Source organism: Rhododendron vialii, chromosome 6a (assembly GCF_030253575.1).
Source record: "Rhododendron vialii isolate Sample 1 chromosome 6a, ASM3025357v1".
Taxonomy (NCBI): Eukaryota; Viridiplantae; Streptophyta; class Magnoliopsida; order Ericales; family Ericaceae; genus Rhododendron; species Rhododendron vialii.
Window position 1 is genome coordinate 5220095 of NC_080562.1, and position 17795 is coordinate 5237889.

The following is a 17795-nucleotide window of genomic DNA, read 5'->3' on the forward strand; positions in this document are numbered from 1 at the left end:
AATTTCATTGATCGACAAAATCACGTGCAGAACAGAACATAATCACGTAACTTAGTCGAATTCGTCAATGAACAAAATCGCACAACTTACTTGAATCGTGATGGGAAAAAAAATGGGGGCTAGGCAAAGCTTTAGGGCATTCGCATTAGCCTCTCTACATTTTGGACCAAATTACCTCTTAAAAACTCATTTTATTATTTTAGCTACTCACTTTTAAAATATCTACTGCATCAGACTCTTTATATTAAAACTATCCTATTAAAAATATTGCTTCTTTATTATTACAAAAAAGAAGAAGAGAGGCAGCAAACCAATAAGAGCATCCACACCTCACTCTCTACTTCTCCTTCAATGCTATAATAAAGAGTGAAACCCAATTTTATCCCCTGCATCAGCCTCAATTGCTTCCTCGTTAGTTTACAAAAGTTTAGTTTTACTACAGTGCCTCTTTTAATGCAGCGAGGCACTGTTGATGGACTATGTAATATATTTACTATTTAAAATGATTACGAGAGCCTTGGTTAAAATAATTATGAGACCATAGCGAGCAAAAACTTGATTATGAGAGTCCTAAAAATAAATATTAATTATGACATTTTAGGATAAAATGATAAAAAAATAACATCTTCGCTCCGGTTCAAACAGATTGAAAATTGGAATACTTAATTTTTTTAGCTATTTATATATTTGTCTCTAAAGCTCTCATAATCAAGTTTCTACTCTATAAAGTCCCAAATAAAGAGCAAATACTTAATTATGAGAGCCCTAGAGATAAAAATTAATTATGAGTCTTTAGAGTAATATGATTAGAAAAATAAAATTTCCGCACCATTTCAAACGGATTGAAAATTGAAGTACTTAATTTTTTTACGATTGCTTGTGAATAGTTGTTTGTCATTAAATAATGATTAAAAATAAAAAAATAATATTGAAATAAAAAATTATAAGCATAAAGGAAGAGTAGTTTAATAAAATAAAGTTATAATAGAGAGTTTGATGCAGTGTACTCTTAAAAAAATGAGCAGTTAAAATAGAAAAGTAACTTTTTAGATGTAATTTGGTCCAAAATTTGCTGAGTCTAATGCGGATGCTCTAAAAGAACGGAAGGTAGGAACAACATCATAACAAAATAGTAAAATATATGTAACTTGTAAACAGTGGCTCGTGTAAAGCTGCGAGCAGCTGTAGCAAAAATGAAAATTTGTAAAGTAGCGATGATGTAAGCGAGTTTGATGTTGCTGAGTTTTCAGCATTTTTCTCATTAAAGTAGCGCACAGGGGTTTTTGCCTCCCCTGATGTGGATGCTCTAAATAGGAGTCAGAAAGTCTAGTTAACCAGGAAAAAAAAATTGCACGTCAGATGCTTTGACCCGACCATAATATCACTCTTTTTGTAATGCCAGTTGCAACCGAGCTAATGGCTTAATAGCAAAACAAGAGTGGAGAAACATTTGAACAAAGGGGGGTAAGACAGAAGATTTCAGGACAATGATTTCCGCACTCCAAATTTTACCGTCTTGCCCCCGGAGCGTAGAGCGAAAATCAAATCCTTATATGCAGTTGATTTTCGCACTCTACTTATAGAGTGCATGTGGTAAATTTTGGGGTGCGAAAATCAGTTTCCAAAATTGAATAACTAAATATTTAACTATGTGGATCATTATTATTCCAAAAAGCCCCTGGTACTGGTATAATTGCGGAAAAGAATGTTACACGTTGAACGTGAAAGTCATCACAATCATCTGAAGGAAAGACTGAATACTTTCAATTAAAGTAGAAAGAGTAAAAGAGATCCATAAAAGATTTACATCAGCCTACAATCCACTCACGTTGACGGCTGGAATGACAGCCATGCCCCGCAAGACTCGAACAAATTACCTTTCCAAGTGCAGTGAATGGAAGACTTGAGAACGACAATCACAGAAGTCAGTGACTCGGGCAGAAAAGGAAAGGAGAGTGGAAGAAGAAAAGGCAATTGATTTCACACTCCCCTGTAAAATCACTACCCAAAAGAAAAGGGGAAGGGAAGAGAAGGGGTTAACAAAAATCCAGTAAGAATTTGAACCCAATTTGGCAACAGGTGATAAAAAAAAATCCGTGTACCTTTTTTTTTTTCCTACTCGAAAGGGAGGAGGGGCGACTAGGTGTGGTGACCTACTCCTGGGAATAACCATAGAGCCTCCAAACCCGCAGCGCGTTTCCGGGAGGGGGACCGAAATCCAAAGCTGTGCACTGCCCCACTTGGAGCCATAGCAATCTGGGGTGCGTGTGGTGGTTCAAAGACCCAAGTTGTGAGGCCAATGCCCTAAGGTTCAAGGGGGCGTCGATAGCATGCCTAGAACCCGCAATCTCGGATCCCCCAAAGATGGTAATTGGTAAACTTGTGCCAACTTGAATCACTTGGAAGAATTTGAAGATTTTCCACAAGAGCAGTCTGTTTTCACGGTAAGAGGTAGAACGAGGAATGTGGTTTAACCCCATGATCCCCAAGACCTACAAATTCATAGAAACGCCAACCTTATCAAACTGCCCATACGAAATGATGTGTCGCATAAGGGTTAAGTTGGACGAGGAGTTTTTATTTTTTCCTTTTTCCAACAATAAACAATGGATTTAACAAGAAGTCCTATCAGTTTGCAAATAATTTCGCAACTTTATTAGTTTGTCTAGGACTAATTCTGGATTGAGAGGCTTGTTCTTTTCTTCCTCATTTTCTCTTTCCCATCTATACACAGGAAATCCATGCATGCTCCCTTGTTCTCATGAGTTACTAATATTTACTGTTACAATAAGTCAAGTCCTCTATGTTTTAATTGTTCTACTGCAACTACATGTGCGAGGAGCTAAAACATCATGAAAGTATGCAAAAGAAAATTTCCTGAAGCAGTAGTAGACATACCTTCTCCCAGTATTAGAAAACTGCTACAAAAAGTATTTTGCCTTCACTCCTTGTCCTTTCATCCTAAACTGGAAAAACTTCCTGAAAATTTGAAACGGCACACTTATTCCCGGTCATTGAATCATAAGGAAACAAAAACAATGGCAACTTAAATATGAACCTTATCTTGGTTCAACGATTTTGAGGTACTGAAATTGGACGTTCATTTGAATACATTGAATTCTTTGTCTGCTGCCCAAAGTATCTCCAGTGCTGCGGTTTACGGCTTACTCTATTTTCTAAGATTCCATCAGTTCTAGGTAAGACAATGATGTGTAAGCAAGAGGACCCGCTTCATCCCAGATTTTAACCTGAAAGAGGACGAGAACTAAAAGATCTGCATGAGAGAGAGAGAGAGAGAGAGAGAGAGAGAGAGGACAATGGAAAGGCCACATGCAGAGGGAAGATTCAAGCAATTAGGGTGAACAGTGTACGGAAAAGACAGCCTGAATTAAGTATTTTAAGCAGTTAATGTACACCGAGGAAATACCTGCTGTTGTGAATCGTAACAAACTTCAGCTCATAGTTCAGCCCAACAAGAAGCTCAACACCAAACAAAGCACTTCATCGTAATCCCAATATCAAACTCCAATCAACTCAGGTTCCGTAACTAGAACAAGTCATATTGGTTTGGTCCGATTAGCAACAAGACAATGTGAGTAGGCCAATAACTGCATTTAGATTAGTGACATCACACATCAATGCCAAATCCAGTGCTTCAGATGCACCAGCTTCATGTGAAAGGCCAACAGTTCAAAGGAAGTAGAATACCATTCTCCAACAAGCGTTTTCATTTTCCACTTATTTTTTCTAGATCATTTTCAGACAAAATCGCTCCCTTTTCAGCCTATCTTTAGCTCATTACTTGGTTTGTAATATCATCTTTCTCCTCTGGAATTTATAAATGTGAAATCTAGTACAACTTGTGAGCACAACTGCAAAAAACTGAGGTACATAGGCGAAGATATCATCTTCACCAACGCCGTGTCCAAACTGGTTCTTAGGCAGCAGAAAACTCCTCCGTTTAGAGCCTCATTCTAAAGAATCACCAGCACGTAGTGTAAACGACTATGCTGAAGTAGTTAATGCAATGCATCAGGGGCAGCTTACCAATAATCCTTGCACGAGCATAAACCACCTTGAAAGTGATGAAACCGGTTTGCATCTCTGATGACAATTTTTCTTCCATAAATACGTGAAATAAACTTAAATGCCGAATGACAATCATTGCAAACTCGCAGGTTCTTGGTTACATAGATATCGGTTCCTCTCTCAATCTTAATGAGTCCTAATGCCACAGCCAGCTTCTCACTGTGATTGTTGAGAATATGCTCCTTGTCCTCGTCTTCCACATCATGCAGCACACACGACCGATCAGGCACATACCCCACCATCTTCATCTCAATTGCCAATCCCTCTACTTTTCTATGCACCTCTCTCCAGTAGAGGTTCATTTGATCTGCAGTGTGGAACCCATGAACCTCTTTACCAAACTCGATGACACTAAAAGCTGCAATTTTTCTTAATCCCCTACTCTTCATATCTCCTCTCAGCTTTCCAACTTCTTGCCATTTGCTCGATGCTGCATATAGGTTTGACATTAACACATAATATCCTGGATGTCCTGGGTCCAGCTGGAATAAATTATTGGCTGCAATTTCACCTAATTTAGTGTTCCTGTGGATGGTGCAAGCCAAAAGCAATGCACCCCATACTCCGTCATTTGGCTGAGATGGCATCTGTTTGATTAAATCATAAGCTTCGGATAAAAGCCCCGCTCTCCCAAGCAAATCAACCATGCAAGCATAGTGTTTTGCCTCAGGTACCACAGAGAATTTAGGCATGTCTGAAAAACACTTCCTACCTTCGTTGATAAGGCCAGAATGACTACAAGCCGAGAGAACGGATGTGAAAGTAATGTGATCTGGTTGAACACCATCATTCATCATCTGCGAAAAGATTTCTAGGGCTTCTTTTCCAAACCCATGCGTGCCATACCCAGATATTAACACATTCCAAGAACTTACATCCCTTTCACTGGGGCGACTATCGTTGAACATTTCAACCGCAGTGTCTAAATCTCCGCATTTGGCATACATGTCCATGACTGCATTCCGAAGGGCCAATTCAAGTTTTATCTTACTGTTGATAATAAGATTGTGGATTTTCCTCCCATGTTCCCGCGATCCCAGATAAGCACATGCAGAAACCATGATCAATGCTGTCACAAGATTAGGTTTACAACCGGAAGCCTGCATTTGATCAAAGAGTAACAAAGCTTCACTAGCTAGTCCATTCTGGGTGTAAGCTGATAGCATAGAATTCCATGATATCCCATCTCTCTCCTCCATGCAATCAAACACCAACCGCGCCTTTCTCACGTCTGCACACTTCGCGTACATCCCAATAATCGCATTCTCTGCGCACACATCGTGGAGTAATAGAGCGTTACATATAGCATATGCATGAACCGATTCGGCCATTTTTGAATCTCCCAACTGACCGACGGCAGAGGACACACTCACAACCGCAACAGAATCAATAGAAAGCCCCTCTTGCTGCATCTTCTGCAACAAAACCAACGCGTCCTTGGCTCGCTCAGCCTGCTCATAGGCTGTGATCATCGCGGTCCAGCACACCAGGTCCCTCTTAGACATTTTATCAAACACCCTGCGGCCTTCATTAATCAGTCCACATTTGGCATACATATCAACCAGAGCAGCCTCAACGTACGTATCCGTATCAAACCCAGTTCTTATAACTTCTCCGTGAACCATCTTTCCTTGTACAGGCAACGATTCACAAGCGCACGATTTGAGAACGAACGGGAACGTGTAGTTGTTGGGCCGGACCCCGGTTCTTTGCATGAGAAAATACAGCTCCAGCGTCTTAGTGAAGTGAGCTCCATTTGTGTAGGCACGGAGCATTGTGTTCCAGAGGAAAGAATGGTGTCCACTGCGGATTTCATCGAACAAGGACCGGGCGATTTCTGGGTGGTCATACTTGGAATATTTGGCAATGAATTTGGCACCCAGATGAGGGCTTTGTCTGATGAAGCCACCGGTTGTGAGAGAGGAGTGAATTTGCTTGAGGGTGGACAAGCTGCTACAGGACTGGAGAAGACGATCGTAGTGGTTTTCGAGTTCCGAAAACGTGGGAATGTTGTTGCGGCATGCATATAACCCCTCACGATGCATGGTTCAGGGTAGAGAATGTGGAATGGGTTTCTCTCGAGCATAAGATTAACAAAGAAGAGTACTAGAAAACCTGTTTCCTGTTCTAGTCCAGCTAGAGAAAAAAATAGTGTACAACTACCTCCGTATGTGAAGATTGTGAAGAATTAGCCCTTGCCTAAAATGGAGCAGTGTTATAAGTGTTAAGTCGGCTGCTTAGGCCGCCTAGTCTCCGCTTAGGCAGTGGTTCAACACCTAAATTAGGCAGCCAACTAGTGGGTACCTAGTTCCCGCCTAGGCGAGGCGACCCTTTTTCGGCCGATTAGCGCCTAGGGATTTTTAGAACATTAAAATGGAGGCACCTTGATTTGATTTGAAAGGGACATCACGGCCCGCCTAGGGATTTTTAGAACATTGAAATGGAGGCACCTTGATTTGATTTGAAAGGTACATCACGGCCCGAATCGTATCAAAAGGGCGCTTTTTAATGTTTTGAACGTCTAAAAGGGCGATTGAGAAATCACAATACATCAAGCAAATGGGGAAAACAACCGAAGGAAATGGTGGGAATCCCAGTTCAATATTGTGCCTTTTGTTTATGTGCACTTACCTGGACAAATATACACATACAAGTATATAGGTTGGGCCTTGTAAAGTCACCAGAAAAATGGTGGAGAGACCAGGAAACCAGCAGCTCAACGTCCTGAACCTGAACGTGTATCTGCCATTAAAGGCTAAGAAGTACCACAAGGTTACGGTCAAAACCCGTCCTCATTTCACATTCGCATAGGACAGGACAGAAGGATAATAAGAACACAACCGTTCGTGCAAAAGGAGCGGCATTGACAAGCATTCAAGACTAGCGTGCTTCGGATGATAATAGTGCTCCAGAGGGTAATGTCACAAAGATAAAGGCTGAAAAAGAAAAATAGAAATGCACACACCACAGATAAAAGAGTATTGAAAGGTAAAACTTCACCAAAAGAGGTGGCAAAATCACCCTTATTTCTCGTCCACTATATATTCCTTCCCATTAAGAAAACAAAATTGCATGTACATCACCACTTATCGTGAATCATCGTCCCCTACTACGATTTCCAAATTATACCGTGTGAAGTATAGTGTAGTTCCATCTATCAAATAAAATCTGCACAGCTACTGTATTCGCACATGGGAACAAACGAAGTTCCCCAAAGTATCTGGATCTGTCATTGATGTCACTTTTAGTCCTTTCATAGTCGTCTGTAGAACAAGATCCCCAACACTTTTGTCTTGGAATCAACAAGAAGAAATGGGCAGTGTTCATTGCAATTTTGCAGACTAAAGCTCCAATCCACAATGTTCTTCTTTTCAAAGATTGCAAATTTCTTCCTAGTCATCATAAACCATCGGTGACAAACTAGAGAGTGAACTTGGGTAATCCCTGAGGCCTCGTTGTTCTGCCAATCTAGAATCGTACAGTTGGAGTTGTCTCTTAATCCATGGAGGATCGTAGTGACTGATCCAAAGCGCTTCCCCGGTATCTTTGTTCTTAAAATCTGGATGATTTGGTTTTGACTTTCGTCTTCTGTAATCCAGCCACCCAGATGGATTGGTAAAGAAAACTTGCCACAAGTGTAGGCGTTCCTTGTATTTTTCCAAACCAGTTTCACCTGAACCCGAGGTATGAATAAAGATAAGCATGAGAAGAAAAAAATGTACATTCAAACATAAAAAAAGAATGTGATAAAGAAAAAAAGGAAGAAAATGAATGATACTTAGAGAGGAGCCTTTCACATGTCTAGATGAAAGTCCAATCTATGCAGAAGCAGACTGCTTTTTGAAACCTAGACCAACTGAAATAAACTGAGGTTACGAATAGTCAAGCTTGCTTTTCAACATTAAAAGTAGCAAGATAGTTCTCTTTTGACAAATGTAAAAATGCTACCAAAGGATTATCCTTTCGGCACAGCAAGAGCCAAAAGCTCAAAACAAGTTCTTTTGCCCCACATGTTAGATATTTGTCAACTTGGAAGAACAGAAATTATACAAGCTCTGTCCAGGCAGTTTTTGAGGATAACCTGATCCTCTAAAGCCGTAATTCTGCACTAGTTTATACTTCTAACAATTTCACAAGCACTGAAATGGACTGTCAGATGTAGGAGTGGAAATTATTACATCATATATTCCATCAACTAGAGATGCAAAAAATACCTTCCCCAGAATCTGATGGTTCAGATTTCTTATTGTTCAGGCCTTGACCACATTGCACAACATAATTCATTTCCTCCACTGCTACCTACAGAGAACAAACAAACACTATTTACGTGGACAGAACATTGCTATAATCGATTGCAGTGATTCATCTCTATACTTCAGGTAATCATGATTGATAAAATACAACTGAAAGACCCTGTAACATTTACGAAAAGGAGTTATACACTCTAAACAACTGAAAACAATGGTAGCACCAATATAGCATTCTAACCTGGTAGGATGTATTGAGCTTTCCATTCTCATCAATTTTAGCGTATAATTGCAAACGGCCAGAGACATAAACACAATCACCTGGTTTCAGATGCTTGATGGATATTTCGGCCATCTCATCCCACATCTTCAAGAGAATCCTGTGCACGAATTGTAGGATGTGAGTTTTCCAAGTAGCATACATTCCTTGACAAGTCTAACATATAAATGGCCTTTCACAGCACCAAAATCATGGGTGAAAACAGTTTCGAGTGAAAGAAAAAAAAATAATTGACTAAAAAAAGGTAAGAAAAACTATGTTTATATAAAGTACTAAATTTACCCAAAGGAAAATTAATGCCGGTATGGACTTAGATGAAGCAAAAAATGTGTACATGCCAGGCGACAAACCGATCAAATGTACGAAGATGGTCAAAGTCGATAACGCCCATAGTCTACCCAACTTGTATGTTTTATTTTCTTTGCACATACAGCATGCCTTGCCCTTCCTTCACAGATTCCTATTCTTTATCTTACATTTTTCCTAACCAAAGCCTTCATGCTCATATCCAAGTTTCCAATTCTAAATACACGGGTAGCAGTGAGCGCCCTTTTAAGTTCTTCAAGTTATGAATCGGGAATAGAAAGGTCTTACAATGCCCCCATAAAAGCACGAGACTTCATCAGTTCAACCTAGACCAAGTAAATATCGACTAAAACAATAGCAGCAGAAGTCAAGCTTTCAGACTCCATTTTTAATTTTTTATCAGCACAACCTGCAGAAAGCATTTGGGAATGCTACAAGACAAGGGTGCTTCCAATGCGTACTATCCACAAGAAAGAAAGCGGTCAGATGAAAATGGTGCAGAGGTTGACTCAGAAACTACTCTCTAAACCCTCACTACTTTGTCACTTTGCTGTAGATATGCAAGAGCATCTCACGCCCTAAATCATATCTCCATTCAAACTCAAACTTTACTCACCTTGACTCAGACCTACATCAAATTGAGTTCTACTACCTATATCAAATTGAGTTCTACTTGTTTACCCCAATCAACGGAGACCCAAATCTTTATTTCAACTTTTAAAGGTCGTTGTGCGTCTTCTAAAATTACAACTACTCTATTTCAGAATGACTCTGGAAAATGAAGCTTTCACTTAAATTTGAGAAAAGTTAGACTAAAAGCCAGAGACCAGACTAAACAGAGCTTTAATTCCCAAACAATTGGGATCGGCTACATAAATCCGTTTTTTATCTCTTAAGGTCTATCAAAGGCATTGTGCTCCATAATATTCAAAAGAGCTAGATCCTTTCAAACTATGGCCTCTAATGTCAATTACAATCTACCCCTCCCCTCAGTGTGTCCCTCGACCGTAACCATATCACACTTTCTAATTACTGCATTGGTCGATGTATGATAAATATGTCCAAACCACCTTAATCTATTTTCTCTCATCTTATCTTGTATCGGTGCTACCCTTACCATTCTGCAAATGTTCTCGTTTCAAATTCTATCACTCTATGTCTTACCACTCAATGCACACATCCATCTCAACATTCTCATTTCAGCTACACTTATCTTACTCACATGTTGTTTATTAGCAGCCCAACACTAGGTGCCGTACGGACAAAAAGCTAGAGACGGCCACGAAGAGGTGAGGTGAAACGCAAAACAAACAATTTCTCTTTTTTTATAACTCAGGTGTCCGGGCCTGCTTACGTGTACCTGAGACTCTAATCTTTGGGGACCAATCCCACCGCCACTTGCCGGATCCCAATTAAAGTCAGAGCAAACCTCTCTAGGACTAGCCCAAAAAAGTTGACTTAGGAGGGACTAGGGAGCAAGCCCTAACCACTGGGCCAACCCCTTTTGGGTTAAGGCAAAACAAACAGTTGGATCGAGAAAACAACCGTCACACTCAGCAAAAAATTCCACGCACGTATACACAATGAACACAGAGAGGAGGATCAATCGTGTCTCACTTGAGAAACTGGTAAGAGTCGGGGGAGGTTTTGACGTTGATCAACGTGTAAGCACCGAATCCAACGACGGACTTAACTTGCTTGGGAGGACGGTCAACTGTTCCGATGAAGCTGACGGAGTTGAACAACTCTTTTCTCCACTTGATGGTGGACGGGCGCTGGAACTTGAGGGCATGACGGTAGACGGAGCTCCCGCCTTCCGCCGCATCGTCGGAGAAGAATTGACGGGGTTTAAGGCTGGGGGCGGGCGGGAAAAGGGAAGAAGAGGAGGAGGAGGAATGGCGGAGGGTGCGGAGAAGGTAAGAGAGTGGGCTCGGTTTCTTGAGTAGGGTTCGAAGACGACTCGACGCCATGGACCGCGGCTAGTCCGGGTAGGACTTTGGAGCTTTCACGGCTGTTTTCTTAGTCACCCGCACTCAATAATCACTGTGCGCTCATACTCTTTCCTTAGGGGCTGTTTGATAAAATTAAAAACTGAAACTGAAAGCTGAAAAGTTAAGTACTGAAAGCTGAATGCTGAATTTTTTAAGCTGAAGAACTGTTTGATAAACATATTAAGCACTAAATTAAAATTCATGAATTAATTTTAGTTCTAATTCTTTTTAATTTTGGTGATTGTGGTGGTGGTGGTGGTGATGGAATGGTAGTGGTGAAGGTGGTGGTGGGATGGTGGCGGTGGAGAGATGATGATGTGATAGTGATGGTGGAATGATGGTGGTGCAGTGGTGGTGGCGGCGGCGACGGCTTGGTAGGGGTGGTGTGGTAGTAGTAGTGGTGGCGAAGTAATGGTGGTGGTGGTGTTGGCGGTGGTGGCGTGGACTAGTGGTGGGTGGTGGTGGTGAGGAAGTGGTGGTGGTGGGGAAGTGATGGTGGTGGTAGCGTGGTAGTGGAGTAGTGGTGGTGGTGGTGGTGGTGGTAGAGTGGTAGTGGGAGTTGTGGCAGTTGTGGTGGTGGTGGTGTAATGGTGGTTGAGTGACGACGGTAGTGGTGGTTGAATGCAAGCATATAAGAATTCAGTCAGAATTAAGTAGCTCAAAGGTACTTAATTTTTATTAATTTTTACACTATATTTTAAGTGGCACTTAATCTGTTAAGAAATATAAAATGTGGTTATCAAACCTACTTAATCACTTATTACTTAATTGTTTCAGTTTTAAGTGCTGAATATGTGATATCAAACAACCTCACCCGCACTCAATAATCACTGTGCGCTCACACTCTCCATCATCGCATTCTCAAATTATAGTTAGGTTCCGTTTCAGAACACTTTCTTAAAAAATAAGTACTTATTTTATATTTTCAAACTCAAAAATAATGTAAATGAAAAATAATTTTTTGATTTTTTTTGTATCGTATAAAAGATCTCGATGAGATCTATCAAACAAGATCCATATTGGTAGAAAAATTATTTGCGTAAACACATTATTTTTGAGCTTGAAATTGTCTTCTTAAAAAATAAGTACTTATATTGAGTACTGGAACGGAGCCTTATTAGGGCATCCACATTAGGATCGCTTCTTCACCTTCAAAACTACAATAACGAGCAAAACTCAAAGAACAGGGCTGCACCAGACTCGCGCATGAGCTCGTTATTGTGAAGATTTTATAACTTTGCTACAGTAACCCACTACAAGAACCGAGTCACTGTTCACTTGGTTTCTAATATACCGTAATATTTTATTGCTCCTATCAACTGTACCAGACCCAAACCTGATACCGCTGCTCGAGGTCGGCGTCGAAAGGGAAGGGGAGGTCGAGGACAATCGGCCGCCGTCGCCTTCGGTTAGGGTTTCTCCGCCATAGCCGAAGGATCCATTTTATTTGGGCGCAGATCCATTAAGTGACTGCAATGCCGCAATGACTGCATTTCCTCTACTGTGATTGAAGAAGATGAAGATGGACGAGAGAGAAAGGGAGCGGACCGGCAGCAATGGATTTGTGGAATTTGGGGGCGGTGGTTTTGGATGGGTGTGGGTACATGGAGAGAGTCCTAGGGTTGGCAATGGGGCGGGTAGTGGTGGATACCATTATCCCCGTTCCCGATCCCCGAATCCAAATTCATCCCCATCTCCTTCTCGATCCCCACCGGAAAATTATTTTTACCCTACATCCTCTCTCCAAACGGGAAACGGGGATCCCCGTGGGGAATTGGGGATTTAACTGGAACCACAGGCAAAACTGGTATTCTTAATCCGGTATCCCTCCTGCAGCAAGACGCCAAAAACAAACAACACACGCAAAGCTCTTTAAAGCTTCGTTTCTTAGTCTCTCAACACGACGCTATTTCATGAGTTCCGACGTGAACAATATTTATCAGACGTGAACAATATTTATCTGACTAGAACTATCAATTTGAGCTTTTTTTTCTACTAATCTTATATCCGTGGTAAGTGAATTCAATTACTTCTATGTTAATTGATAGTGAGATTTAGTTTCTCTCTTTCTTCCTCACTTATGTATATATAGTACTCCTATATAATTTTCATTTATGTATATAACTTATTTATTTTATCGGGGCGGTTTCGGGAACACTTAAAAAAATCCTCAAAAAAACACTCCAAATCTTAATCTCATAGTTTCCGATCAAATTTTGATGATCCGAACTGCTCAATGTGTTCAGAACGTGATTTTAAGGGTGCCCAGAAGAAACTGGCAAAAAAACTAACCGGAAAGGGCTTGATTTGAGCAATTTTTTATTAGACCGTTCAATAAAGTTCAATAAAAAACTGTTCGGATGAAGCCCTTCCCGGTCTTTTTTTTTGCTGATTTCTCGCGGCACTCTTAAAATTACGTTCTGATCACATTGAGCGGCTCGGATCATCAAAATTCGATCGGAAACTATGAAGTATTTTTTTAAGGGTTTTTTTAAGTGTCTCCGGAACCTCCCCGTTATTTTATTTATATATATATACACACAAACGGAGCGGGATGGGTTGGGGATGGACTCATACCCATCCCCTACCCGTTCCCCATTTTTTTAAAAAAATTATCCCCATCTCTTACCCGATCCCCAAAAAATTTCCAAATCCCCAATTTATTTGGGGCAGGGCAAAGTGGGGCGGCCGGGATTGTCATCCCTAAGAGAGACAAAGGGGGAAGAGTGACTGGGGAGGAGTGAGAGGAGGAGTTTACTCTTTTTTTTTCCCTTTTTTTTTATCGGTAACTTCACTTTTTTTTCTGTGGAATTTGTATTTTAATTGAGAAGAGGGTGAGACTAAAAAGCCTGATGCAGTAGGTATTTTAAAGATAGATAGCTAAAGTAATAAAGTGATTTTTTAATGTGTAAATTGATCCAAAATATAAAAAGTATGATGCGGAGATAGGTTTTTGAAAGACTCGCACCCACGTCATGTGATCTAGATTTCTACTACAAGAAAGTCTACCCTTTTCTTGTCTTCCTTTTTATTTTGTTTCATTGCTCTCAATTTTACAGTTCAAAAATATTATAGATGGTTCGAATTTTGAAAAGTGGTGAAAGAGAGGGATCGTGTGAGGAGAAATCAGACCGTTCATCTTGACAATCAATGATTCAAATTATAAACAAATTCTTTCCCATAAAAGTTACTATTAATTGTCGAAATGAACGGTCTGAATGAAAATCCTCGCACCATCCTCAAAGAGAATATCCGGATCCGAAACGGAGCGGGGTAGCATTCCGCGTTCCAACACATGAGGTTGTGCTGAATTAAACTCGGAATTCCAGAACACGATTTTGACGTCAAATTGTTTTAATCTGAACTTGCGCTTTGGGACCACGATTTCGACTTGTATGGAGTAAGTCAATAATCTAAACTGACCATGTGAGAAGGGAGGAATTGTATTTCCACTTCGTCCAGAATATGATCCAATGTGGAAAATGTTAATCAGAATCGTTTTTCTACTCCATAAATTGGGTCATACACATCAAAGTGAATCACAACTACTAATTGCTCTTTTTCAGGATACTTTCGGAATAAATTTTTTTTGTTCCTATCATTTCTCAGTAAATATAGAAATTATGAAAATATGATACAATATTCTCATTCATTCTCAATAAAGTAGAAAAAGAGAAATTGCGCAGCGTGTGGAGAAGGTACGTAAGGGGGACGCGGGGACCCTGCCAAGTTGCCAATTCGGCCGTTCATCTTGGAATCAACGGCTCGGATCGAAACACCTTTTTCATTTTCCTTTTTTTTTTTTTTTAAAAATCCGTTTGGTACGTTTACATCTGGACCGTCTAAAACACTTTTGGATGGTCGAGATGTGCTTGGCACCTCCTGCCACGCACCCCTGCTTGGCAGCGCCTCCAGGTCCACGTAAGGGTAGGTGTTCGGTTTCTTGAATAGGGTTCGAGGACGACTCGCCGCCATAGACGGTTGGGAGTCTGGTCAAAAGTTTGGGCTTTCGCGGGTGTTTTTCTAGTACGGTAAGATCGCGTTTTGAACACAAGAGGTTGAGTTAAATGGAGTACTACTTTTAACTAGTACTCCCTCTGTCCTAATTTAATTGTCATTTGTCACTTTTCATTTGATTATATTTTGTAATTTATAATGTTTTATATGATTTTGAAAACATCGTATTATAGAACTAATCGAGATCTATCAAGCAAGATCCATATTGGATATAAAATTCATTACCGATTTAAAGATATAACTAGGTACAAGTAAATTAAGACGGAGGGGGTACTAGTTGTTTTAAACCAAACTCGTGCTGTTGGAAACACGATTTCTCCTTAACGTCATGCATGACTACTTTCATGCAGTAGCTTTCTACGAAAGAACAAGAAACCTTGAACTTGTGTCTCAATCTTCTAAATTACAGAACATAAAAGTTATGACTAAAACATAAGAAAATACTAAAGATACAATAAAACAAATTAAAATAAAAACTGAACAATTTTATTAATATGTAATTGTTTTTCTGTCTTATTTTTCAACTTTCGTCCATATTATTTTATACTTTTTTTAAAATTCTTTTGTCGAGAGAAATATTAAAAAATATCGAATCTGCCCGCGATCTTGGTGAATAATCAGTATAGTACGTAAGTAAACAGATGTTACAGTTATTTTAGAGTCTCGACGGGATAAGTACGATTTTTTCGATCAGTTATTTGTTTTGGTCTAAGGCATGTAACAAAACTTGGCTATGATCACCACGAAATTATGATCTTGCATGTAAGGCTATAAAGGTCTAGTTCTTCTTGTGGTGTACGTAGTAATCAACCTTGAGCTAGTCTATACATAGCATTTGCTCCGGTTTCAAGTGGGGGTTCTCGCTAGTGGACGGTGAATTTATGATCCTCAAGATAAATTAAGTTGAGCATTTGCTCCGGTTTCAAGTGGGAGTTCTCGCTAGTGGACGGTGAATTTATGATCCTCAAGATAAATTAAGTTGGGCATTTGCTCCGGTTTCAAGTGGGAGTTCTCGCTAGTGGACGGTGAATTTATGATCCTCAAGATAAATTAAGTTGAGGTGTCCAGACAACTAGTTATCACCACACAAAAAATTATTAGTAACCAGACTTTATATCATAATCCTCGTTATACATTTTTTGGAGACTTAGCCAAAAAATTTTTATATTTATATTTTTTTTAAGCTGAAGGACAAGCACATTTTGTAATTAAACATAAGGACGAATATGCTTATGAAAGTGCATAAAATCCTAAGGTACCCTATATATGAAAGTGTCTAAAACCCCTAGGGTACCCTATGAAAGTGCTTAAATCACTAAATCTCTGTAATAAAAAAATGAACCCTAAAACCCTTACCAAGTGACAAACCTCTTGTAACCCCAACTAACACAATCAAAAGTTATAGGTTTATAAACAATAATTGAGAAACATGTGAAATGTTACTAGCTCCCCCTAACCCCTGCAATGTATAAAGTGTGGTTAAAAAAAAAAAAAAACACAAATGCCCACGATGGGCCGGGGCTCGAACTCCAGTCTCCGACAAAGGAGAACCAAGTGTTATTGCACATTGATTTATAACGGTGTATTTTTTTTATTTTATTTTTTGCTTTCTTAGGATAGGAGAAATTAAGGGTTTGTTTTTAATTATACATAACCGGATATCTCAACCATTTTTTTAGGATCCTAAAATTAACGACCAGACAAACCCTCCAGTAGCCCACAGTTTGAAATGTTTGAGAATGAATACAAATATAATTACCAGGAATTGAATTTCTAATGATTCAATAATGAAGCAACTTCATTCCAGTATTCTTATTAATACTTTTATATATATAGAGTCCCCTTCTCCTAAGGACCACCTCATTTTAATAAAATAAGGACCTCCCTTTCCCGATCAAATTTTGATGATCCGAGCTGCTCAATGTGTTCAGAACATGATTTTAAGGGTACTCACGAGAAATCAGTAAAAAAAAAACCGGGAAGGGCTTCATCCAAGCAATTTTTGTTATGTTTTTATCAAACGGTTCAAATAAAAACTGCTCAAATCAAGCCCTTCCGGGTCATTCTTTTTGCCGATTTCTCGTGGGTAACCTTAAAATCAAATTCTGAACACATTGAGCGGCTTGGATCATCAAAATTTGATCGAAAAATGGGAGAAATGAGGAGGTCCTTATTTTAACTAAAATAAGGACCTCCTCATTTGAAAATATATATAACTCTATTTAGGAAATATTTATTTTGGAAAATGTATTGAGGTCAAACTTTCCTTCTATTATGAATTAGGTCAATAATTTAAAATTACCATGAGGTAAGAGAAGGATCAAATTTTCACTTAGACGTCGAAAATGAAATTCAAAGTTGAATATGTCATTCGGAATCGTATTCGACTATTCGTGTTGCATTCTATTTATTGTAAATATAAGAATCATGAAAATATGATACTATATTTTCTCGTTTCTTCGCAAAATTATCATCCAAAGTAAACCTTCCGTTGAGATTATTATACGATCGAGGATATATTGCTTCAAAGTAGATTTAGTTACCAATTGCTATACTCAACCATATTATCTAATCCACCTAACACTTGCCGCGTAATGAACAATGAGTAATATTCTACTGTCACCGTCCGCGGGAACATCTTGTCCTGTCACCCAATGTTTACTCATAGCTTCACAATTAATCCAATTCTCTTATTTCCGTTTGACCAAAACAAAAAAAAGGGAAATGATATTGGTACTCCAAAAATTGATGCAGGCACTCCAAAATCAGTATAACTCCAAACCCACTTTCCTTTGTTTTTTGGAGTGCCTACATCAACTTTTGGAGTGCCAATATCATTTTTCAAAAAAAATTGAATCCAATTCT

General features: G+C 39.4%; 2 protein-coding genes across 2 annotated transcripts; both read right to left on the reverse strand.

Moving 5' to 3' along the window:
• Window positions 1-3730: 3730 nt before the first annotated feature.
• On the reverse strand, window positions 3731-6279 carry LOC131331142 (pentatricopeptide repeat-containing protein At2g01510, mitochondrial-like). Its single transcript, XM_058364995.1, has one exon. It carries the CDS (start codon window positions 6132-6134, stop codon window positions 4044-4046), a length of 2091 nt encoding a protein of 696 aa, XP_058220978.1. The 5' UTR covers window positions 6135-6279; the 3' UTR covers window positions 3731-4043.
• A 783-nt stretch (window positions 6280-7062) lies between these two features.
• On the reverse strand, window positions 7063-11028 carry LOC131331143 (protein OSB1, mitochondrial-like). The gene is made up of 4 exons (XM_058364996.1): window positions 10540-11028; window positions 8578-8716; window positions 8304-8388; window positions 7063-7762 (listed from the first exon to the last, which is right to left on the reverse strand). The coding sequence occupies exons 1-4, from the start codon at window positions 10890-10892 to the stop codon at window positions 7482-7484; spliced, it is 858 nt and encodes a 285-aa protein (XP_058220979.1). The 5' UTR covers window positions 10893-11028; the 3' UTR covers window positions 7063-7481.
• Between the last annotated feature and the right edge of the window lie 6767 nt (window positions 11029-17795).